Source organism: Sporothrix schenckii, assembly GCF_000961545.1.
Source record: "Sporothrix schenckii 1099-18 chromosome Unknown Cont49, whole genome shotgun sequence".
Classification (NCBI taxonomy): domain Eukaryota; kingdom Fungi; phylum Ascomycota; class Sordariomycetes; order Ophiostomatales; family Ophiostomataceae; genus Sporothrix; species Sporothrix schenckii.
In genome coordinates, this window is record NW_015971150.1 from 799,838 (window position 1) to 824,603 (window position 24,766).

The 24,766-nt window shown below is 54.9% G+C and overlaps 9 protein-coding genes across 9 annotated transcripts; 3 read left to right on the forward strand and 6 right to left on the reverse strand.

The window, feature by feature from the left end:
• Nucleotides 1-405: 405 nt before the first annotated feature.
• On the reverse strand, nt 406-3,600 carry SPSK_00401 (oligopeptide transporter 4; the record flags this gene model as incomplete). Its single annotated transcript, XM_016727370.1, has 1 exon — nt 406-3,600. One exon carries the CDS (start codon nt 3,598-3,600, stop codon nt 406-408), a length of 3,195 nt encoding a protein of 1,064 aa, XP_016582788.1.
• Nucleotides 3,601-4,967: 1,367 nt separating this feature from the next.
• SPSK_00582 (5-formyltetrahydrofolate cyclo-ligase) lies at nt 4,968-5,801 on the forward strand (the record flags this gene model as incomplete). The annotated part of the gene is made up of 1 exon (XM_016727548.1): nt 4,968-5,801. One exon carries the CDS (start codon nt 4,968-4,970, stop codon nt 5,799-5,801), a length of 834 nt encoding a protein of 277 aa, XP_016582789.1.
• Nucleotides 5,802-6,186: 385 nt separating this feature from the next.
• On the reverse strand, nt 6,187-6,504 carry SPSK_10330 (uncharacterized protein; the record flags this gene model as incomplete). The annotated part of the gene is made up of 1 exon (XM_016736791.1): nt 6,187-6,504. The coding sequence occupies one exon, from the start codon at nt 6,502-6,504 to the stop codon at nt 6,187-6,189; it is 318 nt and encodes a 105-aa protein (XP_016582790.1).
• A 239-nt stretch (nt 6,505-6,743) lies between these two features.
• Nucleotides 6,744-9,971, forward strand: SPSK_00398 (transportin-3; the record flags this gene model as incomplete). Its single annotated transcript, XM_016727367.1, has 3 exons — nt 6,744-6,872; nt 6,947-7,036; nt 7,143-9,971. 3 exons carry the CDS (start codon nt 6,744-6,746, stop codon nt 9,969-9,971), a joined length of 3,048 nt encoding a protein of 1,015 aa, XP_016582791.1.
• Nucleotides 9,972-10,753: 782 nt separating this feature from the next.
• Nucleotides 10,754-11,095, forward strand: SPSK_00628 (uncharacterized protein; the record flags this gene model as incomplete). Its single annotated transcript, XM_016727592.1, has 1 exon — nt 10,754-11,095. The coding sequence occupies one exon, from the start codon at nt 10,754-10,756 to the stop codon at nt 11,093-11,095; it is 342 nt and encodes a 113-aa protein (XP_016582792.1).
• A 202-nt stretch (nt 11,096-11,297) lies between these two features.
• SPSK_10316 (uncharacterized protein) lies at nt 11,298-13,512 on the reverse strand (the record flags this gene model as incomplete). Its single annotated transcript, XM_016736782.1, has 4 exons — nt 11,298-11,900; nt 11,977-12,231; nt 12,457-13,364; nt 13,419-13,512. 4 exons carry the CDS (start codon nt 13,510-13,512, stop codon nt 11,298-11,300), a joined length of 1,860 nt encoding a protein of 619 aa, XP_016582793.1.
• Nucleotides 13,513-14,552: 1,040 nt separating this feature from the next.
• Nucleotides 14,553-16,147, reverse strand: SPSK_00507 (uncharacterized protein; the record flags this gene model as incomplete). The annotated part of the gene is made up of 2 exons (XM_016727475.1): nt 14,553-15,721; nt 15,784-16,147. 2 exons carry the CDS (start codon nt 16,145-16,147, stop codon nt 14,553-14,555), a joined length of 1,533 nt encoding a protein of 510 aa, XP_016582794.1.
• Nucleotides 16,148-19,312: 3,165 nt separating this feature from the next.
• SPSK_00416 (c6 zinc finger domain containing protein) lies at nt 19,313-22,081 on the reverse strand (the record flags this gene model as incomplete). The annotated part of the gene is made up of 1 exon (XM_016727385.1): nt 19,313-22,081. One exon carries the CDS (start codon nt 22,079-22,081, stop codon nt 19,313-19,315), a length of 2,769 nt encoding a protein of 922 aa, XP_016582795.1.
• A 302-nt stretch (nt 22,082-22,383) lies between these two features.
• On the reverse strand, nt 22,384-23,110 carry SPSK_00590 (uncharacterized protein; the record flags this gene model as incomplete). Its single annotated transcript, XM_016727556.1, has 2 exons — nt 22,384-22,886; nt 22,948-23,110. The coding sequence occupies 2 exons, from the start codon at nt 23,108-23,110 to the stop codon at nt 22,384-22,386; spliced, it is 666 nt and encodes a 221-aa protein (XP_016582796.1).
• Between the last annotated feature and the right edge of the window lie 1,656 nt (nt 23,111-24,766).

Below are 24,766 nucleotides of genomic sequence, written 5' to 3' on the forward strand. Positions count from 1 at the left end.
TTGTTCTAGTTTGTTTCCTACCCTAAGATACTCACATCGCGACGGGATGACAGCTTTTCCAGCATGTTTTGGTTCCGTGGGTTTCGCTCTCTCCTCAGCCAACACCCTCGCCTAGCTTGTTTTAAGTCGGCATTGTGGTGATGAACTCTGCTCTGTCTCATGGTTTTTAATGTGCTCATTTTGCTTGCCCTATGCTTCGGGTCTGCTATATTTCTGGCATGGCATACATGGCCATACAGCGGCATAGCCAGACCACTGATATCCCACTTGCTTTTGTATTTTCATTAGTGTTCAATGTTACGGGTAAAATCCAAAACTTTTCCAAAATAAATTCGTAAAAATATTTCTGATATAAAAAGAATAGACCATTTGCGCCAACGCCGCTTATATATACTGAAAGCATCATCACCAAATGTCAGGTCCGAACCGTCCGCCCTCAGGGACGGTCTGATATGCACAGGCCTGCCAGTCGCACCCCTGCTTGTACACCTCGGTGCCCCACCAGTGGAAGTTGGTCGCGAGGCCCGAGTAGATGAAGGCGAAGAAGACCACGACGATGCCCGAGGCAAGCGCTGCATCAAGCGCTGCACTGAGCGTCATCGTATACTTGGCCCACCAGGCAGTGGCACGGCGCTTGACCAGGTAGTTAAACAGATAGCAGACGAGCGCCCAAACAGAAAAGTTGAGGCCGGTGGCCGGCGGGATCCAGCCGAGAGAGCCCAGCAGGATCGGCAGGTTGATTTTGCGCACGAGGCTGTCGCGCCGGTGGCGACTGTAAAGCCATAGGGGGACGGGTGCGATGGCGCCAACGAGGAAACACCACACGAGCGGGCGGTAGATGGCGTTAGGCCCAAAGAACTCCCCGGGTCCCACGACGCCCCAGAGAATGGACCCGTTGAAATGGACACGGGCAATGGGGCAGATGAAGCCGTTGAGCGCCTCTGACGTGCACAGGCCCGGAATGTTGCCAAACATCCAATTGAGGACAGCGATTTGGGATACCGACGAGACCAGCGTGGCGACCATCTGGACCTTGAACAAAGTGCGGGGCGGAATCTTCATGTAGTGGCCAAGCTTGAGGTCGGCACAAAACTTGATGCCCTGCGCTGACGAGATGTAGCCGTAGGTGACAAAGACCATGTTGGCGACTGGGCGTCCCGGGAACATGGCGCCACACACCAGCTGGCAGATCAGGTAGATGCTGACGTGCTGGTTTGTGACGGCCATGACAATGCCAATGGGAATGAACAGGATGGCGCAAATTCCAAGGGCGAGCAGTAAGCCGTACCATGGTAGGTGAACGGGATAGTACTCGACAATGAACATGCCGACAGCTGTCATGGACACGAATGTCACAAGGTACCACCACATAGGCGCATCACGATATCGCTTCATAAGGCGGTTGTGGACATCTTCGTGGCTCATGAGGCCGTCCATGGTAGAGTCACTCACGCTGCGGCTGGTGGCCGACTGCAGAGGGACGGCATTGGACGCAAGGTTGGCCGAGCGGGGATTATCGACATCCGTTTCGTCGTCTTCAATCATGTTGTCGGCGGTACTCGTAGGCACGGGCTGATACGCACCCTCCCGGTCTGCAAACCCGCCGAGGTTCGTCGTCCGTTTGCTTGCTGCTGTTTGCAGTTTAGCCTCGTCCAGCGACTGACACCACTGACGCCAGATGTCTTTGCCGTGCCAGCAGGCGGTGTGCGTCAGCAGCGAGGCAAGCCCTGCAAACTGCACGCCATAGCTCAGAACATACGTGATGGGCAGAAAGACACGACTGTAGTTGCTGTAGGCTCCACGGTCGAACAAAAAGTCGGAGGTTAGAATCCGGCTGACATCGTAGACCTGTCCCTTGTTGTCAAAGACCGAGGCCGAGAGGATGGGCATAAAGGACGAGTACAGCCAGTTTCTGTAGTAGGCTATCGGCGCGATAATCCACATGACAATAACGAGGCCACCCACGACGTTCATGGCGGCCCAGAATGGCGTGAGGAGGGGTGAGCCAATGTAAGCAATCTGCGCCCAGTCAAAAGTCATTGGAAACAAACCAAGGCCAGACACAACTCCGAACAAGTTGGAGACAACGACGTTCCTAGGCGCGAACCAAGTGATGACGTTGAAGTAGCTGAGAGCAGGCATCAAGAGACCGGGGATGAAATAGAACGCAAAGGCGCCGACGAAGACGGCATAAAAGAAGTGCCAGCGGCTGATGCGCCAGCCGTTGGCAGGCTTGTTTTCTTCCTTGTGAAGTGTAGCAAACATGGCGGCCGACATGAGCGTAGACGGCCAAATCATGCCGCTAGGTCGCACGAGAAAGCGGCGCGACAGGCCTGCAAAGGTGTAGCCCAAGATCTGGGTCGACACAATGAGAAGCAGCTGATAAATGATGCTGACATCTTGCTTATAGAAATGCGTCTGCTCGACGATTACGTCTGTCGCAAAGGCGAATCCAAACGATACATTGCTGCTCACATAAACGCAGGTGTGCTCTTTTTCGTTCCAGCTGCCCTGAGACAGCCAAAGGCGGATTCGCACCATCCGGCTGCAAATCTGGCGTGCGTGTTGGCCCGAGTTATGCACAAGTACACCGTCAACAAAGTCCTCGGGCGGGTCGTCGGCACGCTTGAAGACCATATCCCAGGCGAGGCCGAGCGGGTGTACAAGAAGAAGTGCAATGACGGGTGTAATGGCGACACTGGGGTAGCGTAGGGAGAAGAAGAGGTTTGTGGACGAGCCAAGGAAGGAGAAGAGTATCGACAAGAACCACATACGTGGTGTGCTAATCGAAAGCAATGTGTTATCGACGGGGGCCACAGAAGCACGCACTTGTGCGAAAGGTGAGTTATCCGGTGGGTTGGACGAGGTCGCATTGTCGTCGTCTTCGTCATTGCTACCAAGCGGGTCGCGCTGGGCCGACGACTTGCCAACTTCTCCAGAGTCGCCAACGCTACCATCCACCGATTCGCCATAGCTCGAGCCGCAGCCGTTGTTGTGAACGTCCGTGTCTCTGAGCATGGGATATCCTGTATCAGAGACTGTGCCGGCCTCGCCATCATAATAGCCCCCAGACAGTCCATCCTGGCCATCGTTGTTGTTGTTGTTGTGATCATCGTCGTCGTCGTTGTCGTCGTCTAGCCCGCCGCTGTCAAAGCTGGCTTCGCTCGGCGCGGCCGTTACCGCTGCGGCCGCGCCAGCAGCATCGAAGCGTGTGCCGCCCAGGCCGGCAAGCATCGCTTCCACCTCGAGCTCCGGCGGGGGAACGCGTGTAGAACCGCCCGTCACGGCATCGTACTGTGCAAATAACGACGTGGCTTGAGACCGCTGTCGCCGTAGAGTGGCATGCCGTGTCGAGGCAGCACTGGCACCGGTCGACATGCGGCGTAAAGGAGCTTCGGCTGCCTCTGATTGAGTATGGATCGGTTCGGTGGGCGTCGCTGCAGCTGTCGCTACAGCCGTAGGCGTCGAGGTGCCGGATCCGATACCTGACACGGCGCCATAGGACGGCTTCTGGAAGCTCGGCGACGAGCGCAGAGACGGTGGAGGTTGTCTTGTCATCGGATCACCGTCACTGGGGCGTGTCTTGGAGGTGCTGAGCATGCCGCGATGGTTGACTCTCTCCTCCTGGGCCGAGTCCGAGGCGGGCAGGCCATGTGGTGTATACGGGGCGAGGGGATGAGGTGATAAGTGACGAGACGAAAAATACGGAGAGGAATTGGAAGCAGACAGAGTAGAAGTAGCAGCTTCCGACGCAGGTGAGTGTGGTAGGGTGGCGGTGGATAGAGCAGGCGCGAGAACGAGAGGGTCCAGAAAGCGTCGTCGGTGAGAAATGTGCAGCAACGCCCGTGGCTGAGCAGTCACTTATCGATGTCAACGAGGCGCCGTCTTCAATAGAAGTTGGCGGAGGAGGCGGCCGTTGACCAGAATGTAAGTCGGTGCAGAAGCCGCGGTGTTGCACCCGTAGTGGGAGACGAGGGCGGCTTGCAGCGGCATGACGGGGCGACCTCAAAGACTAGGGTAGGCTACGGGCATGTTGGCAAGGTACGGTCAGTCATTTGGCGGCCAGGTTGGAGCGCGAAAACCGATAAACCTACCAGGACATGATGCGAGTGGGGCAAAAGATGGGCAAATGAGTGGCACTACGTTGTATGTCGTGCAGTGTTAGACACCTAGCATGTGGACGAAAATAGCGAAACTGCGTGGGCGGGCGGCCCGAGAGATGAGGCTGAGGATGGGACGAAAAGAAACACGAGGGGAAATGCTATGCGTCAAGAGACAGATCCTAAAACAGAAAAGATGGTGCGAGGAGTGTTGAGACAGGCAAGATGCTACCCAAGAGGACCTGTGGGTCAATTGAGCGGCTCGTGAATGCCATGTGCCTAGCGAGGCGGGAGTGGAGTTTTGCTTCTGGCGTGGGATGGCCCGGCACTTCAATCTGATGTCTAAGATCGTGATGGGTTGATGTGTTGCAAAGTGTGCGTCGCCTGGGACGGATCTAAATTGGAGGTTTTTGTCGATGCAGGCGGAGATCTGATTCAAGGGCTGACCTTGCAATGGGTTCCTGGGCTGCGCCTGCCGTTGTAAAGAGCAAAACGCACTCACTACATTCGTTAGCGGAAGGTACGAGGGACACTGAAAGGAAAAAACGAAGAATGGAAAGTGCTCACGAGGTCTTCCGGGTGCCCACATGGCAGGGTAGCCGTGCAAGGTTACCAGCGCCAGCAGGTGCAAGCGGCCAACCGCAGGTGACGTGCAGGCCTGTCAATGTCAATCCCAGCTGGCGCGCTAATTCCGCTTCCACGGCTACCCAACGACAAAGCCATAATTTTGCCAGCAGGCATAAACAGCTAAGACGAAACTACCACATACTGTCACACCAACTTAACTGTTTCAACTTGGCCATTCTACCGCACGAAACACCAATTCACAAAAGAAAAGGTCGTTTCTAGTGGCCACGCTTTCTCCATATGCCGCAGCCGCCTAGGAACGAAGCCGACGGCACGATGACGCCGAGTGCCGTCCTGGGCGCGATGCCCGCTCTGGCTGTGGCCAAAAACCAGCTCCGGACCCAGATGAAGCAGCAGCTCAAGTCTCTGCCCGCAGCATCGGTGTCTTTGCAGAGTGCGGCTATCCACGGCGCGCTATTGCGCTTCCCGCCGTACGCGGATGCGCGCCGTGTCGCAGTTTTCTTGTCAATGCCTGCCGCCGAAGTGCAAACGGACGCCATCGTGCGGCACGCTCTCGCCGCCGGCAAGCAAGTGTTTGTGCCATATCTGCACAAGCCAGCAGCGACGATAGCGGCCGATGACTATATCCCGCCGCGCGTCATGGACATGGTCCAGCTGCACGATCTTGCCGACTACGAGGCGCTGGAGCGCGACCGTTGGGGCATCCCGAGCGTGTCGGCCAGCAGCGTGCCTACGCGCACCCGCGTTCTGGGTGACGATCCTCGGGAGGGTGAGACAAGTGAAGGCGGAGAGGGGAAGCGTTCGCTCTCCGCTCTTGACCTTATTCTCATGCCCGGTGTTGCCTTCGACGTCCACCCAGAAACACGTCGCATCCACCGCTGCGGCCACGGCCGTGGCTTCTACGATTATTTCTTGCATCGCTACGCACTCAAAATGGCAGCTGCTGTCCCGCCGCCGTCCCAGGCCGTCTGTCTTTACGGCCTTGCCCTGAGCGAACAGGTCTTGCCTGCTCATTCCGTGCCAGTAGGTCCGCATGACCAACCGCTAGACGGCCTCATCACGGGCGACGGAGCTATAATAACACCGGAGGCCGGGGCAAACACAAACCAATAGACGTTGTTTATATATTCACGAAAGCGAAATGACACGAAGTTACGAGCTACAAAGGCCCCAGACTGGAAGCACACTCATGCTCTTAAATGACTAAGCAAGGCTGGCAGGTGCATGCGCTGTGAAATTGCTCCAGCACCTCCCGAACGCTAACCTGGAAGGCGCCCACCCACCATTGACACCCCTCTTTTTGCCCATTTTGTCGGGCCACTCTGTAATTTTATGCCCCACCTTCCTGGCAACAAAGACGCAGTGAGGCAGTCCCTGTCGACGCTTGGCCGGTTGCTCTTGCCTACTAAAATTTTCTTGTTTTGTTTGCTTTCGGGGTTTGTTGTGGCATTAGCACTTTCCCGCTTGGGTCGGCAGCTGCCAATTTGGAACACAGCCTTCAGACGGAAGGAACACCCAAAGAAGTACCCAGGCAAGCAGGACATCGTGCATCTACATCTCCATTGGCAGCATCTTGCTCTGCAATTAATATCCCCCCTTCACCCGTGAGCGACCACTGCGACCGTGCACGCAACACCCCATCGCTATCCGCCCCGCCCCGCACAAGGCGCCGTCTACTCCTGTCGCGCCCCTCGGTCCGTTCACCACGTATCGCCCGCGCCTTTCGTTTGCCCATTTTCGCCGCGCCCTCGTTCACTTCCTCCTCACGTTCGTCTCGATCGCCACACTCGTGTTTTCCTTTGACGAGCACCTCCATCTGCACGGATCTGCGGCTGGGCCTTGTACATCTCGCGTGCCGTCCTTTCCACCACGACAAGCAAGCGTCCGTTTGAGCCAGCATCGCACCTCTGTCTTCGGTTCATATTCAATCATCTCCGTTGCCCTCGCGCGCCCTCGTCGGCCTCTCTCTGTCGGTCGAACGTGAAGCGGCCATCGTCCGCCAATACACCCGGCTTCTCTTCCGCACTTCTTTTCACATCTCCCGCGCCGCCCACCATGGCGTCAAACGGCGCCGCCGAGGTCTTCACGCCCGACGATGTCCTGGCTGCAATGGTCACGATGCGCGGCAGCGACGCCAGCAAGAAAACAGCCGCCATGGACTACCTTGCGCGCTTCCAGAAATCGGTTAGTTTGGACGCTGCCTAAGGGCTGCAGTCCACGCGCTTTCTCAGTCTCATGTACTAACACACAACCCTCAGGAGGGCGCATGGTCTGTCACCGTCACAGTCCTGCAGTCGTCCGTCGAGGCCGAGGCCATGCTGTTTGCCGCAACAACACTGAAGGGCAAGGTACGCCATCTACCCCGGAACTCCGTCACGAAGTCCACACCCTGCGTCCTGCTCTTCTTCGATCTGGAGCCTCATCGCAGCCCCCATCGTCTAACAACCTCACCAGATCACATTTGACCTCGCCACCCAGGTCCAACCCGCCCAGCTGCCGGAGCTGCGCAACCAGATACTGCTGCTGCTGAAGAAGTTTGCGTCCGGCCCGCGGCCCGTCCGTGTCCAGCTCTGTGTGTGTCTTGCCATCCTTGCCATCCAGATGACCGACTGGAAGGACGTGTTGCCAACCGTCATACGAGCGCTGGGCGACGACGTCGACAGCCATGCCTGCATCCTCGACTTTTTGCGCGTGCTGCCCGAGGAGGTCACCGAGGGCCGCAAGATCACGTTGTCGGAAGAGGAGCTTGCCGACCGGACACGAGAGCTGCTGGGCGACAATGCCGAGGAGGTCATTGGCCTTTTGACGTCCTACTCACAATCTCACTGTACGTACACGCGCGAGATGCAGACTCTTCAGCTGATGTACCAAGCACTAACAACTGCGTGTTTTCGCCCCGTAGTGGCTGCTTCAAACGGCCCCCTCTTACTTGAGTGTATTACTTCGTGGCTACGCGAAGTCCCCGTCAGCAGCATCGTCAACTCGCCCCTCCTGAACGTCGTCATCTCGGCGATCGGGAACGAGGCCACCATCCAGGCTGCGACGGACTGTCTGGGCACCATCTGCCGCGAGACGCGCGACGTTGATGACAACCTCGACACCATCCAAGCCCTCCTGCCCCGCATCATCGAGCTCAGGCCAAACATTCGCAAGTATGCAGAGGAGGAGGACGCCGAGAGCTTCAAGTCTCTCACACTTCTTTTCGCCGACGCAGGCGACTCGTGGGTCGTCGCCATCGCCCGCGAGCCCGTCCACTTCCGCCCACTCATCGATGCTCTCCTCGAGTGCGCCGCCCTCGACAAGGACTGCGACGTCATCAAGTACACGTTTGGTTTCTGGTACGAGCTGAAGCAGTACTTGGTCCTGGAGCGGTACATCGAATCGCGCTTGCAGCTTGTTGATGTCTACGCGAAGCTCGTTGACATCATGCTCGTCCGACTGCAGTACCCGCGGCCTGACGAGGAGGATGCCGCGGCTGTTGCGGCAGCCGACAGCAGTAGCGCTACCAACGCCACGCTCGACCTGTTCGACGGTGACCGCGAGCAAGAAGAGAAGTTCCGCGAGTTCCGCCACCACATGGGCGACACGCTCAAGGACGCGTGCGAAGTCTTGGGCATCACGGAGTGCCTGACGAAGGTGCTTGATGCGATTAAGTCGTGGATGGCCAAGTACGCCGCGCTCGTCACCCCTACCTCGGTCCCCCATTGGCAAGAGCTGGAGGCCCCTCTGTTTGCTATGCGCGCCATGGGCCGGATGGTGGGCAAGAAGGAGGACACGATCCTGCCTCAGCTGATGCCGCTGCTTGTGCAGATCCCGAACCACGAGAAGTTACGATTTGCGACGATTATGGTCTTTGGCCGGTACACCGAGTGGACCGCCGAGCACCCCGAGGTCCTCGAGCCTCAGTTCAACTACATTGTGTCGTCCTTCCAGACCGAGTCGAAGGAGATCGTCCGCGCCGCTGCCCAGGCCATCAAGTTCTTCTGTACCGACTGCCGGGAGTTGTTGAGTGGTCAAGTGATTCAGATGCAGCAGTTCTACGACCAGATCCTCGACAAGCTGCCAGAGATGAGCCAAGAGGAGATTACGGAGGGTGTCGCCAGCGTTGTCGCTGTCCAGAAGCTGGAGGACATCTACAAGCTGCTCAAGCTCTATGTCGACCCTCTGATCGAGCGCCTCATGCGCAAGGCCAATGCGGCCACCACCGAGGAGGGCAAGCTGGCCGTCGCCGACCACCTCCAGCTGATTACGATGTTTGTCCAGATTGTCGTTCCCTACGTTCCCGAGGGGCAGGAAAACCCGGCCGTCAAGTACTGGCAAGAGGTGTTCCACGTGCTGTCGACCGTCCTGGAAAACTTTTTCCACTTCACCCCGATCTGCGAGCGCGTGTGCCGCTGCTGGCGCTTCATGGTGATCTCGTACCGCACGGACATGACGCCGCTGCTGGCGCCCATGGCCAACAAGCTCGCCGAGGGCTTCACCGTCTCCAAGCAGGGCTGCTTCCTCTGGGTGACGGGTGCCATCCTGCGCGAGTTTTCGGAAAACCGCGAGCACGTCGACGCCCAGATCACAGAGAACATTTACGTGTTTTTCGAGTCCCAGGCGACAAGCGTGCTGCGCTTCATGTCGGACCTGCCGGCGGCTGAGCTGCCGGACGTCATTGAGGACTTTTTCCGGCTGCTGGTCGACGCGCTGCTCTTCTACCCGCAGCGCTTAATTCCCTCGCCACTCTTCACGCCCATCTTCGAGGCCGCCATCTCGGCGCTGGCGCTCGAACAGCGCGAGCCCCTGTCGGCCACGCTGCACTACCTGCGCGACCTGCTGACGTACGGCAGCACGAACCCGGCCTCTTCGACGCCCGACCTGCCCGCCGATGGCTCCGCTATGCGGCAACAGCTGCAAGTCATTGTGCAGCAGTTGCTTGCGGTGCGCGGCGAGGTGTTGGTCAAGCAGGTGCTCGCGGGCATGATGATTACGTTCCCACGGGACTGCTTTGCGGACGGCAGCGGCGTGTTGCTGTCCATGTTTGAGCTGCTGCCGACAGAGACGACGGCGTGGGTCGAGCGGACGCTGCTGATGCTGCCGGCGGGGACAGTGTCGCCGGTGGAGGTGCAGCGGCTCGTGAGCAAGATCCAGGACCGGCTGCAGAGCCCAGCACAGGGCGGCCTGCGGCAGGTTAGAGCACTGCTGCAAGATTTTACCAACTCGTACCGGCGGCGGTACGTGGCGCCACGCGATGGTCTTGGCCAGCTGGAGGCAGCACGGTTCCGGTTTACGGGCTAGGTGGGTTTTCGTTGTATGGTGAAGGTAGTGGAGTAAATAGACGAAAAAAAAATGATACACAATGACGGGGATATTTTTGTATTCGTTTCGTTTGAGTGAGCTGCGAGGGCGGTGGTTTGACTATTTGGGAGACTATTTTTTACTACGTCATGAGCAAGATACCGGCATTTGTATATTTGGCAGCATTGGAGACGCAAGGAAGAGAGGGATGTAGACGTGGTAGAAATTACAGGATGTGAAAGGAAAACCTTCTTATAGAATGGACATGTGGTATGTAAAAGGGGAAAGGCAACCAAGGGGCAAAGGAATCTAAGTAGAATGAAATATAAGCACAAAAATGTCCAACACCTTCGCAGCACATAATGTATGAATAAAATATTTACACTTGGTATATAATGCTTCATGACATATTCACGCACGGCTGAATCACCGTCCAGTGACTATATGGGGATTAACGAGAAGCTCACACTGTCTCGGCCAATATCAGCGCCATCTCTTCAACGAGCTTTTCATTGTCTATTTTAGGATTCTCGAAAGCCTCCTTTCTTTCAGAAACAAGCTTTTTACCGCACAGGACCAAAAGCGGGCAGAAGGCAAGGGGAGCATGCCTCCTCATCCCGCGCGTTGACACGAGGCAGGCGAGGGGTATCGCGGCGCCTTTATAAGTTTATTTTTAGTTGTAGCTTCAATGTTTTTGTTGTGACTCCTTTTCAATAAGTACTCATGACCTACGCTGCGGCATTCTTCAGTGTGGACTAGAGCCTACACAGTCGTCGAGCGAAATGTCCATCATCACCACGCCGGTGCTCCAGAGTCTCTGGACGGATGCACAGCAAGTCCCACTAGAATGGGCCACAACACGTTTTCGGGAGCACGTCTTCAACCGCATCGTCTTTAACCGGGACCCATGGGTGGTGTCGTCGCAGCAACCTCCGCCACACAACCCGGGCGTTGCTCGCCGAGTCGACTTGGTGGTGGAGCGCATCGATCCGGCGACAGGTAGCCGGGATACCGTCCTTTTTGCCAAACTGAAGCGCACATCGGCAACACAGACTGAATTGGCCGAGTGCGAACTGCAGGCCTGCACGGCCGGATGTGCATATTTCAGCATAGCAGGGGTCTAGGCGATGACTTGCATCGGCAGCCAGGCACGACTCTGGATCTTTGATGTCAATCAAGGCTTTCTGTTCCCTATTTTTCAACGTCACACGGCAAAGCAGTGCGTGCAGAGTATGTTAAGCATTTCTGTTTTGCATATACGGTATCCCACCTGCATTGGGACACACTGGTCTTCACAATTGACTGTCCGTATCGTCTTTCCGCCCTTCACTGCGATTTTGGCTCATATGACATTGTGTACGAGCGGTTTGTTGTGTAGTGCAAATGCAAAACACCTTGGCTGATGTCGTGGCACTCCCAACCATCTTCGTTATGGCAGTGTCGCGCCGTACGCGCCACATCAACAGCTATCCCATCGTGGTACACGTGTTTGTAAGCGCGGTATTGCAGTGGCCGGTAGCAGATGACGGCCGGATGGTCCACTACCCAGCTTTCGTCAACAAAGAGACGGCACTCTCCCAGGGCACGCACACCACCGTTTTTGTACCTTAGCAACAGACCACGACATGTGCCGTTGGCGTAAAAGACCCGCACAGATCGAATGTCGCGGAGTGGCGCTGACGAGACGTACGTGTCGGGGAAGCGGGTAGCGCTTGTCGTCTGCACAGAGAGAGCAGGCTGTACAAGGCGGCCGGCGTCATCAATTGATTGGGTCTCGCCAGAACAAGCTCCGACGATTTTCACAGGCTCGCTTTCGAAGGGTTCGCCGTACACAAACGTCATCTGATTTCCACGGGACAAGCAAATGGTCTTGGAGCTCCGTCCACACGCGCGTCCTACCGCCACATCACCAGCCAGCTCCATTCGAGCCTGGCAAAACGGCACGTCGTTAGTTTTCATCTTCATGAACGTTTCGGGTCATGGGAAAAAGCGCCTAACGACGTACCACAATAGTAATACCATGCTCGCGTTGGCATGCCCAAAGGGCCATGACGCGGTCGTTTGGAGCAATTGGGAGGAGCGCCCATACCATATTTTCCTTGACACGAGTGACAAGACGTTGATATGTTTCCATGGCGGTGTCGTGGGCGGTCCGATGCACGTGCACGCCGTAGATCTTACCAGTCAGGTAGAAAAACGTCAGGCCGAAGCATCTGTAGACGTCAACGGCGTAGAGCTGGCTCGGAATGTGACGACGGAGCTGCACAAGGCGCCGAAATGAAGCAGTATGGATCAAGACGCAATTTGGGGGGGGGGGGTGTATTCCAGACACGGAGACCACGGCAGTGAGGCGGCAAACGCAAACGTATAATGCCGTTCTGATCGCACTGTCAGTCCAATTTGTTCGTATAGATTCGTGCAGATCCGTGCAGATTCGTGCAGAAGATCTTCAAAGGAAGACGAGTGAGACGAGAAAGAAACGAACCTTTTTCTCGACGAGTACATCGGCAAGAGCTGGGCTTGCCGAAACCATTTCGACAATAAAGGCAAATCGAGTCGTTGTTTGGCCCGCATACTTCGGCATCTCGTGTAGGCGTTCGATCTGACAAATGCCTTGACGATCAATGGTGATTCGGATAAAGGGCGGTAGCGAGGACCGAGGTAGACACGAGTGGCCTGGGGAGGAAACGGCTTCTGCTAGCTGCAAGGGATGCCATCGCTGCCACGAAACGACCTGCGCGAGCGGGGCGAGATGGAGAGGATTGGTCCGCCGCATAGCCCAGAGACCGAGGCATCGCACAGAGCGCCAGAACAAACTAGGAGCGGACAGCTTGTAAACGAGGCACACCAGCTCCAGAGGCAGCTTGGCGAGTATGGGTAGGCCGGCCAGTGCGGCCACACGGGCAAATACACCAAGTTCAGCATCGCTGTAAGTCGCCGGTCCCGCATCTTCCAGGTGCAGCTGGGCAGCCCGCGACCACGGCCGGCGCCAGGCGCCAAGTATCCAGAGCTCGTCCAGGATGTCTGTGCCTCGATTGCCTTCCTGTTTGCTGTTCGGGTCTACACAGTGGTCTTCGTTTCTCGTTTGCTTTTGGTCGCCTGGATCTTTCGCAGCCAGCTGGACCTGTCTTTTTTGTTTTGGGTCGGCGCTGTCCTCGACGACCCGTGCGTCTTGTCGATTCTGCAAGCATATATGCCCTTTCTGGAAAACATGACAACAATCGTAGTGCACGAGGACAGCCATAGGTGCTCGCCTACAGGCTGAGCAGGAGTGTAGGGGAATGCGGCATGGCAACAGGCCGTCAACGTCCGTCAAGATCATGCCGTGTTGTGGGAACGGGAAAGGACGCGTGATCCGCCCGGAATACGCGGTTGCGCCATCGTTTCCGAGCACTGCTTGTGAGCCGTGAAATCCAGTACGGAGCTAGTTGAAAAGGACGTGCTCACTTGCGACAATTCTCTCGTGGCGATGGATTGTATCGCCACAGGCGGCGCACTGGGGAACGAGAGGAAGGTGTGGCTGCGATGTAGATTCAGACATTGTGTTGCCAGTCTGTTCGTGACGAAGGTAATTCCCCTCCATCGTCTATGGACCTAGGTCGCGAATGTCAGGGTATGGCCATAGAGGGAGGAAATCGATCTTTCCGTCGGCGGCACACAATGCTTGACATGGATCGACGGGCGCGAGACGCGTCCCAGGCAACGGAAAAGGCCTGTCAGTGCTTTCCTGCGGCGACAGGCGGCCGTGATGAGCAGATCTTGTGGAGAGCCAATTCTATCCAATGCTTTTCGTCGTTTACCGCCGCACAGGCGACTTGGCGGATCGTAGTTTGGTCGGTAGCAGGGGAAAACTGGAGGGAGAACAGTTGTCGTGAAGACCTGGTATGAAAGAGAAAACGTCGTACTCAAAGACGAGAGAAGCGGAGAAAGAAACCAGAGAGGACAGACAAACGAGTTGGTGTTGTAAGGTTGAGCGATGGAAGGTGGGCTGGCGATGATGAGATGTGAGGATGTAGAATGGCGGCGATGAAGCGCGTCTTGTCTATCGATGAGTATCGATAAGATCGCTTGAATTCGGCCTCCCAATAAGTGCCTGTGCGAATAGAGAAAGTATTACCTAAGCTGGACGCGACGATTGAACACATGGGTGCAAAGAAAACGGCCTTGCATTTTTTTGAAAACATCATGACAAGTCGAATAGGCGATTTAGCTACGTCACCGATGCTATGCTCCGATAGACGATAAAATACTGTCTTTTTCGATGGCTGTTGTACTTTTTTGTCGATTCCCGACTGTCTTGTTTATCCGAAGACTATTTTTACAGCATGCTTAATATGTTTAATGAACTCTGTATTTTTAAAATAAAATAGGCCGAGGTTTCTTTTCCGGGAAGGGATATATACATATACCAAAGCGTGAGCAAATAGAACAGATTAGAAGATAGGAAACAGACATAACACGATACACTGAAAACGCCAAGTAAAATGCACCTCTGAAAGGTAAAAAAGAATAAAAAGAACCAAAAAGAAAACAAGTCATAAACACAACAAGCAGAAAGACTCATACAGCTCGCGTCTCCGCCTACTTCCACTCGGCCAGCCAGGCTTTCATGGTGGCAAAGATCTCCTTGTACAGGTCCGGCGCACCCTCGTAGTACTCGAGCAGCATCTCGGGGCAGTGGTTGCCGGCGGGGACAACCCAGATGGGCGCGTCCGACGTGCTCTGACGACGGCCGCCGGGGCGGAAGTCGGATGAGACGGTGGCCGAGCGCCACGGGTCGACCTCGCCGTTGACAAAGAGGACCTTTTGGAAGGGCGCGTCCCAGCCGCCGGTGTAGAGGTCGAGATGCTCCGGCGTGTAGCCGTCGGCCCAGCCCGAGGAGTAGCCGTTGGTGGTGGGGAAGAGGAGCGGGCACTGGCGGGCAAAGAAGTTGACGTCGGCGTACTGCGAGACGATGTTGGTGCCGTCCGACTCCGGCGGGCCGACCTGCCACCAGCCAAAGGGGTTGTGGCACAGCAGCCAGTTCCACTGGCGGTTGTCCTTAAAGTCAGACGGCTCGTTGAAGTCCTCTACATTCACATACGTGTTGCAGGCGGTGCCGCCGTTTTCGGCGCACACAGTGCCACGGGTCTGGTTGATAAAGGACGCGTACAGAGGCAGGGCCGTAGCGAGGCCAACGCCGTTTGGGTTGGAGAGGACAATGTGGGTCTCGCCAGAGGTCTCGATGTAGTCGCAAAACCCCTGCACATACGACTCGTCCTCCTGCCATTGGCGTATCGGGGTCGAGACCTGGACGGCGAAGTCGTCGTGGTGGTCGAGCATGCCGAGACCGAAATAGTTCTTGAGCTCGAGGATGTCGGCGTCGGAGCCGTAGGACAAGACGTGGTCGACGTACTGCACGACGGCGCGGACATCGGCAGAGCAGTTGGCGGGCAGAGCCTCATTGACGGGCGCAAAGTAGGTGTAGAAGTCCGTAATCGTCTCGACGACGGCTGAGCTGGCGTGGTGCGCGAAGAAGACGCCCGGTGCCTTCTGCTGGATCCAGGCCGTCAGGGCGCCGGGGTACGAACCGCCGACCAGGACCCAAGGGGCGTTGTCAGAGTTGTCGTTGTTGCCGAGGTTGCCGCCCAGATCAAAGGACACATTTTTGGCAAAGTATGTCATGTCCATCATGGCCTGCGGCAGGTCGAGATACTGCAGAGTCTCGGCCGTCAGGGTGTCGAAAGGAAGGGACTTGCCCCAGTAGCGGTCTGCTATCGTGTTAGCCGTGCCAATCATCTCAACGACATGATGAGGAGACCTAGAAACATACGCTCAATAATAACAACAAGGCCACCAAAGAACTCGGCGTACAGGCCTGGGATGGTGCTGTTGTGCAGGTAGCCCAGGTACTGGCTCGCATCCGACTCGCCGGGCATGAAGAGGAAGACAGGCGAGCCGGGGCCCTTCCAGTACTTGGTGCTGAACCAGAAGCGGTTTGAAAACGTGCCCTTGGACAGGTCATAGTGGTCGATCGGCTGGTCAAAGACGCCGTCGATGATGTCGGCATCCGCATCCGGATGATCGTACGCCTGGATGCCAGGCGGCTTGGGGAACGAGGTCATCTTCTTGCCGGCCACGGCGGACAGGCCACCGAAGAGGCAGAGAGCCGAAGCCCACAGTGTCGAAGCCTTCATTGTGTGTGTGTTCGTTTGGTGTCCAAGGAAAGTGAAGAAAAATAGAACAAAACGAAAGGCGACGCTACAGAATTAGAAGGCCTTTCCTCGTTCAAACAAGCAAGAAAACAAAAAAAAAACGAGAATGAGAAGATCGTCAAAGACAGTGAATGATGAAGCCACCAACCAAAACAAAATCAAACGGCCAAGATCGAGGGTTGGCCAAGATTATATGCACAAAGACGTGGCCGAGCGTATCCCGCGGTTCGTCAACAGACACCCATACAAGGCTTCACCAAAAAAGGCACAAAGCTCGCACAGCTCGCTCAGCTCGCACATCTCGCACTTGGAGAAATTGGCGAAAGGCGTTTTCGAGCATGAGCTGGGGGGCCTGGTCTCCAGCAGGCACGCTAGTAAGCCGGAGCGGAGGATAAACATAGACAATCGTGCAGATGTACACCGTCCGAAGGACTACATTACTGGATCCATTCATGGGTTGCTTTTCACCATCGTTTGCTTCGCCTCTCACAGCCCAGCAAAGATTCCTTCAGAGTGACCATGCATGGGGAGCATCCAGCACCACACGGCCAGCCAGAGCCAGTCAAAACACTAGAATGAATAATGTAGGCTTGCAGAGAGCGAGCAGGGGTACCCAGCTCCATAGGAGCAGACAAAAATTAAAGGAACAAAAAAAACCACTTTAAGCTCATAAAGACTGTTCCTCGACGTAATCCCCCTTCTCTGTCGTCCACAGGGCGGACCCCTTATTCGTACCCGCAGTTTGTTTTGTTTGCAGGGATGGGGGGGGACAGCGCACCCCTAAAAACGAAAAAGAAAAAGGAAATGATGGGAAAAGGGGCGGGTGAAGGTGGCGTGGGATCAAGCCCTACCAACGACCCGCCCGTGCAGGAAGGCGAGCCAGTGAAGAGCATCGCAGAAGCAGAGAAGAGTGAGTTTGGTCTGCGGAAAGCATAAACGAGGAAATGAGAAAAGTTGAGACCAAAAAAACTGGTGAATGAAAGAAACCATACTGGAACGACACAGGCGACGCTCATGACGCCCTCACAGCCATGGCGGAGGTCGGTTTTGACTGACAAAAAGAAGGGGCGAGCTATCTGGCCGCCATTCAAGGCTGATACGTAGTCTGTTGACGTCGTTCACGATCTTAATTCGACGTGAGTTCTCGTCGTCTTCGTCGGTTTGGCCACACCTCGTCTAGTGACATTCAACGCTCATGTCGCGCCGTATTTCATATTTGCACGTATGGTAACCGGCGGAGGGTGGTGGGCGGAGGCGGAATCTGACTAGCTCTGGCCATTGTCGCGATCCTTTCGTAACCGCCGTATTTTTTATTTTTTATTTTAAAAAAAGCCCAAAGAAACGTTGGGTGAAGGCCCGCCATCTTGGGCCGTTGTGTTTCATGATAGGCGGTCCTCATTAAATTGGCAGGCTGGGTACGGCAGACATGGCGCTGACAGGCGCGAGTTGGACGCGGGTTGTGCTGCCCCTGTGTCGTAAACGACGGCGCGAACAAAGAGAGGGAAAGGCTAGTCTCAACGGAAATAGATAGACTCTCCTGCCTAGGATATCCCCGCGCTGGGTAAGGCTAACTGTGGTGCCTGCAAACTGCGCCCTCGTGCATTTGTTTTCATAGCGCCGACGACTTTTCAGGTCGTGTCGCGCAAGTTACTGGAACGGGAACTTGAGAATTCGGATAAGCGCGCTGAGGAGCGCATTCTGGTGGCTCGCGTGTCTGGCACAAAGCTCTGTTAACTGGCGGTGTCTTCGAGTACCATTCTCGCAGAGCCTCTGCGTCTGCGTTTGGCTCCGAGCTGCGGTAAGGTGATTCTGCCTCTGCGTCGTCGTGACTGGCCGCTTCCTTGTCGCACGTCGTATTCCTGAAAGGATTAGCGTCCCCACATCAGGTCCCCACGTCAGACAGCGCGCAAGAAAGAAAATGAGGGACTCTGAGGATCCGCAGGCAGACCATGAGGCGCAGGTGCTAGAGACTGCCGAGAAAAGGAAATAGTGTGCATCCGTCTGCGTCGTATCCGTCGTATGTGCTGCGTTTCCCGTACACGGTGGGAATGCGAAATTGAGTTGCCAAGCAAAAATCAGGTGTGTAGGCGTTTCCTTGTCTCTTCTCCCGACTTTTCTTTCTCAACTTCCACACGTGTCCTAGGCCCATGTACGACTTACATCGTACAAGCAACCGTTAATGCTAAATTAGGAGAGGCTGAAGCAGGCTTATATCGAGCAGCAGATTCGTCTAGAGTTTCTAGTGGAGCACCGTCGCTTTTGTTACCTGAGATGGCCCGTCCCGAAGATGTTGTTCTTTGCACGAGAATCAGCCATAAAACATCTCCCGGTTTTTGCAAGTGATAGGGAACGCTGCTTGTCGGTTCTAAGACGCCCTGATCTTGTGAACAGACGGACGGAAGAGTGTGGCTGGAGAGTGGTGTTGAAGGCCTTCCCCTACAACATACTCCGTAAAATAAGCTTCTCTCGGTCGGGCACATTCGGCTGACCTGGTCGTTGGTTCTGTGCCAATCATAGTGCCTCCCACGGATCCTAGCTGCATCTGGTTAGCAATTTGCGTTGAGCAAGGCAGCTTTTCTGTGCCCAACGACGCTCCGCACGGGGGGGACGAACCATGGAACTTCTCCGGAGAGTCAGCCCAGCCCATTTGCGTCTTGCTGCGTGCCAAACCTTTGGATTTCAACTTGCAGGTGGCTGAGCAGCACGCTGGTCGTCTGGAGTTGCAGATGCCCCTTGTTCTATTTTTGACACCATCCACAGACTTAACATCAAAGGAAACACAACGACAAAAAGATCGGCAGCATCAGAGCCTCTTCAACTTGGCTTCAACTTGGCGATGTGCTTGGCCTCTTTGATTTCTCGGCATCAAGGATTTTAGACAAGGGGAAGAGTCTGCATTTGTTGTTATAAGCGTTTCTGGGCAAACGTAGGCAAAAGCTTGATTCCTATTCCTTTTGCACCCAAAACTCTGGGGCTCGACAATCAAGCTTTCTTAGTCTTGGAAAAGCTCACAGCTTTCCCGTTCGAATAAAAAAAATCAGATAAATAAATCCTATATTACATGGTAAAATAGCAAGTAATAAGTAAACTCGGACTCCCCAACCATCATATCAAACCAAGAGCAAACAAAATATCTATCACCACTTTTCAAGACTGGAAACCTCCAGTTTGATATTCAGCGCCAAAATACGACGCGCCCCAAACGGCTGGGCCGTCCAGTTCCGCCTGCGAGAAACGCTCGATGCCCACAGCTTGGCTGGCATCCTGCCATCGCTTGCCCTCAAGGGTGCTGACGTATGGCTCGACATTGGCCAAAGGCGGATAAAACAGATCAAATTGGAAGTCTGTCGCCACATCACTCGGCAGGCAGTCTTCTGGCGAGAAATTCGAGGAGCTGGCTTGTGTCTGGGACAGAGGACCCTGAGCATACATTTGAGCCGGATGCTGCTCTTGTGCATGCTGCGCAAACTGGTCCCATTGTTCCTCTGGGATAGCTTGCATCGCGCCGCTGCCATTGTTGTTCTCATCAACACCGTTGTCGATGTCGTCTCCGGGAAATTGCGCGGCATTCTCGCCTCCATACAAAATGCCTTGCAAACTGTCACCCGGCACCGCAGTTGCCACCGTTGTAGCACCTTCTCCGCCATCCACTGCGGTATTTTCGTCGATGGCATACTCTTGTTGCTGCTGCTGCTGCTGCTGATGCCCTTGTCGTGGTCCTTCCCCTCCGTCTTGACCGATGGCATCTTGTGTATTGCTATAGGACGAAGGGCCATCGACCGCTTCCCGTTTCAGCTGCGACCTAGAAGTTTTTGCAGACTCCACTAAGTGTGGCTCTGGTGCAATATGTTTGTTGGCGTTGTCTCTGTCACGTTTGTTGCCATCAGCCGGAAGTTCCACCCCCTCAGAGCCTGCTTCTTCGGCTGCAGAGATCTTCCCAATGTTCATCACTTTCGGTCCGTGGACCTTCCACTCATCAAGGCCGCCATCATTGCCACCTTGCCGGACACTCTTGTGCCTGCCCGTCTCTCCGCCGTGTTTCTCTACATGCACCCAATATTCCTTTTTAACACCCTCGTAGTATTCATCCATCTCGTGGAAATACTTGACATAGGTAGTTGCCATTTGAAGCCATGTGCCCATACTTTTCAGGGCCTCAAAAGCAGCCGCTGTCGGCCCGTGTGTGGAGACCCGCCGGTCGTCGTTGTTGGACAACACAGGTCCGCGTCTTCCATTGCGTTCAGCATCGAGCTGGGTCACCATGCGGTGATTTTTGTCCATTCGTGGGAAATGCCACGCGTATATGCCCACGAATGCTGCCGTCCACACTGCAAAAACTACCAGTGCTGACATTGGCATTTGCTTTCGGGTCTGGCAGATTTCAATCAGCTCGATAATATTGTAGGCAGCTTCAAACATCGTGTCTGCACTCTGTTCCCAGAACATTCGAGGCGCACTTCCTTCGGGAAACGTTGGCTCGTCGAGTGGCCCCATTGGGCGCATACACCGGATCGGGATAAACGGGGTGTACTCGCGGTGCAGCATAATCTGACAGACGGCAAAAAGCATATGAAGCGATACGTACTCGGTCGACGCGTTGTGGTTTTCGTGCTTGTGGTAGTTGGCAGTTGAAAAGGTGAACGTAGACGGAAGGTGCGCATAAAAGCTCTCGAGTTTCCCACGCAGTCGACGGAATTTGGATTCTTCCCATGGCGGTTGCTCTTCTGTGTGCCTGCCTCCTGCGAAACTGTACTCGGAGATCTCGCCCCATATATCGACAAGAAGATTGAAGCGGGCCAGCAAGCTATCGTTGACATCCGATGCGACTTCCCCCGAATCCGGAGGTCCAGCTACATGAATCCCGACCTCAGGGCGGGGCCGCAGGTACCCAGTGAAGGTCTCAAAGGACAAATCAAACGCAATTTCGGAGCAAGGAAGCTGTATCTTGACGTTTTCAGAGCGGATCATGGCCGAACGGTTCTTACCGCAGGCCAACATACGATCCAAAACAAAGCAGCTAAACATAGTACGTCGCCGCACCTCGCTGGTAACAATCTCTTTGAGGGCCTCTGCGTCGTTAACATTTTGAGAAACGGTGCCGGTTCCTTCTCTGTACAGATCCGGTAAATCAGTTTCTGGGCGTGGAGCAGCTTCAAGTCTGGCATCGGCATTAGTCCTGCTGCCGGTCTCTGTTCCTGCTGCCGTCGTTGGAAAGGTAGTGGATGCGGACGCAGCCAAACGACGGCGAAGGTGAGGAGGCTTGTCATCACCGATCCCCATTTCCAAGCCCTCGGCCATGCGGATAGCAAAACCCACGTACATCCAAGCACCCATACTGTCGGACCTGGCGTCGTCCGAGTCGTCCCGTCTGCTAGGTCGTATCCACTCATATAAACCCAGCATCAAAAACGCCTGGACACGTTCAACTGTGGCCATTCTCACGCACGCGGAGAGAGGGCCCAAAGCTCCTGACAGAACACTGGCAAAGTATTCTGAGGCTGCCCATGGGTCGCTTTTAGCCGTACTCGAAGGGTTGGACCGGTTGCCGCTGTGATTCCCATGGGGAAAGGTGATTCGCCTGACAAGATCAGTATGAAAACGAGCCGTCAGGGTGAGAACACCAAGCAAAACCAGATTTGTGCCGTCTGAGCGACGAGTCTGACTGGCCCTCATTTTGTCGCCCATTTGCTCTTTCAGTGTGGCCAGGTGCAGGAACGAGAGCTCGGTAGCGAAGTGAAGGCGATAGATGTCAAAAATTTCCGTCCACATGGTCTCCGTAAAGTAGTGCTCAGAGAGCACTTCATTTGCGTAATAGGCGCCGGACTTTTGCTCGTCAAGGCTGACAGAGTCTCCAAGCTTCCGCAATCGCTTGCGTTCTGAGGTCCGCTCAATCTGTCCCGGATCATCTCGCTTCATTACACGGGGGAATTTTGTGGCGGTGGTGACAACAAATTGAAGATCTGCGTCATTCGCTGCCGGTTGTTGACTATTGGAGGCGATATAACGACAGTCTCTCCGGGACTTGACGCAAGTTTCGCAAGCGGACTTGCCCTCTCCGTCGTTCACACATTTGATTTTTGACCTGCGGCAACGCATACAAGCGATGCTGGATCGCACAGGTGCTCGTTTTGCAAGGACGACTTTCTTACACTCCGCAGCGGCAGGGCTATCGAGGCTTCTTGGAGACGAAGGTGCACGTTCGTGTCCTGCCAGCGACGCTACAGTGGGTTTGTGCTCTCCAGCCTCTCCCATTCCACTTCCGCTCGAATTTGAATGTTGAGCCATAGAAATGTTGTGCTCGACCCCGCCAGTTTGTTGGGAGGAGAGGTTTTGGCTGTAGGTGTTATAAAATTGCTGCTGATGATCGTGTCGGTGATCTTGCTGGTTCGAGATAGGTAGCTGGTGTGGTAATGGCAACGATGGTAATGAGAGTAACGGGGGTAAAGCAGATAGCGAGGATGCTGAATAAATGGGAGGTAGTGAGGGAGGTGAAGGCAGCTGGTGTTGATGCTGTCCTTGTTGCCGTTGTCCTTGTCGCTGTTGAGGTTGGTGATGATAGGGATGATGCGGCTGGAGCTGCTGATACGGTTCATGCCGGTAGTGATGCTGATGTTGCATCCGTCGCTGATGTTGGAGTGGAGATACAAGGGAATTGTGGCGATACGGTGGCTCACTTCCTTTTGGTGATATGGACTGTGGTTCCGGAAGAGGTGACGTGACGCTGGAGAAGGCTTTGAATGTTGACGGTGATTGACTTTCCGTGCTTCTCGTCCCAAACCCACCACTCGGGCTATGACCCGCAGGAGACGGAGCTAAGGTCGGTGGTGAAACAAACGCCGGAGGTGAAGCACGGTGTCCTTGGGCGCTTGAATGCTCGTGTGAAGAAAGTATGGACTGGATGCTAAAGTGTGACGAGGTCGGCGTTGACTGTGATGAGGACTCCATCTTTGCGAAAGCTGTGTGGGCGACAGACCCTTCCTTATATGATATAGTTTGTGTCCACCCACCTTCTTTCACATAGCAGATTAAAACAGCTTATTTGCCGTTGCTACTCTTCCCTTGCTCTAACAACTCTCTGCATGCCCAGCCGCACTAGGTGTGGTGTACGTGCAGGCACATGCAGATGGCACAGAGACGAGGTAGGCGGGATACAACGGCTTCTATGAGCAGTCGCAAAGCACGTTCCCGTTAGCAGTGCGTCCAATTCAGGAAATTTCCTGTACACATTCTTCGGTTGTGCAGCAAACAAAGTGGGATTGTATACGTACATACCTGTTTGTAGCCGTAGCCGAGGATGCTCCAGCAATAACGGTCTAGGCGGCCAAAATCTCTCGGTCCTTTTTCCAGAAAAATATGGCAATGTTCACTGTTCTAGACTCTGGCCAAACAACGTTAGCAATATGAAGGTTTCCATGAGGGTGTGAATGAGTAGCCGCAGCGGATGCTCATCCACGAATAATGAATATAGTTTCGGACTGAAAGCTGATAAAGATAGTGAGAACTCAGGGCCGTTAGAGGGCGAAATAGGCTCAAGTACAGAGAATAGCAACGCACAAGACAATGACACCATCTCTCCAGCCGTGAGATACAATGAGTTACAGCCTCGACGGATATTGTGTCTCATTTCAGGTTCCGCAGCGTGTCCACTCACTGCAAGCAACCGACCTGGTCTGGACTACACAGGCCAGTTCACCAAGTAGTGACTCCGTCTCATGTGAGACACGATGCATGTGGAAGCGCCTATCTCTTGCTTTGACAAGTACGGGGATAGGGCAAATCAAAGTTGAATGCAGGCATAAACAAAGAGCACGGCGAAAGAGAGAAGGTGTAGACATGAGTTGACCGGCACGAGAAGAAAAAGGGCTGGGAATAGAGAAATTCACGCCACGGGGAGGTGTGTGTCCATTGATGAGAGGCTGTGAATGGAGAAGCCGGGAAACATAATGCTCGACAAAGTACAACATAGAAATGACAAACATAAATGTGGAAGGGCCAAAGAGACGCACCGTTCACCGCGGGCTGTCAGCCAAGAGCGTGCGGCTCCGATGTCACGCCGTTTTGTCTATAGCTTTGGGATATCGGAGAGTTGCCACTGACAAGGTTTGAGTAGCGCTGCGCGGGAAGCGAACCGAGCCGCGACAGTAGTGTGGAAAGAGTATTGCCAACTAGTGTAGTGGTTGGTGCAAAATCAAGTAGATGAGTGCTAGCGTCAAGGGAAGTAGACTTAAGGCAATGACACTCCGAGGCTGGCTCCAGGTACTGGTTGCGAACTGGTATGGTTCTCGCAATGTCGCAACGGTAGTAACGATTGTCAAATTTGGAAGTGTTGCAGAGCAGATAGGGACGGACGGTTCTGTCAGTGTTGCCGACGTGTTCTGTCGATGGGGATCTCGATACTATCTGGGGCTGAGAGAGGCCGTTTAGCAACGGAGGTGGAGGTCAGCGTTCACTGATCGCCGGCACTGCTGTTTTTGGTGTAGGTGTTCAGTGTATCATATCATGGACTAGGTATGCTCTGAGCATCTCACGCGTTTGCCGGGTCCGATGGTCCAAGATGGCGGTGGAGAAGATGCGTTGGCAAAAAGAGACGAGCAACGCGGC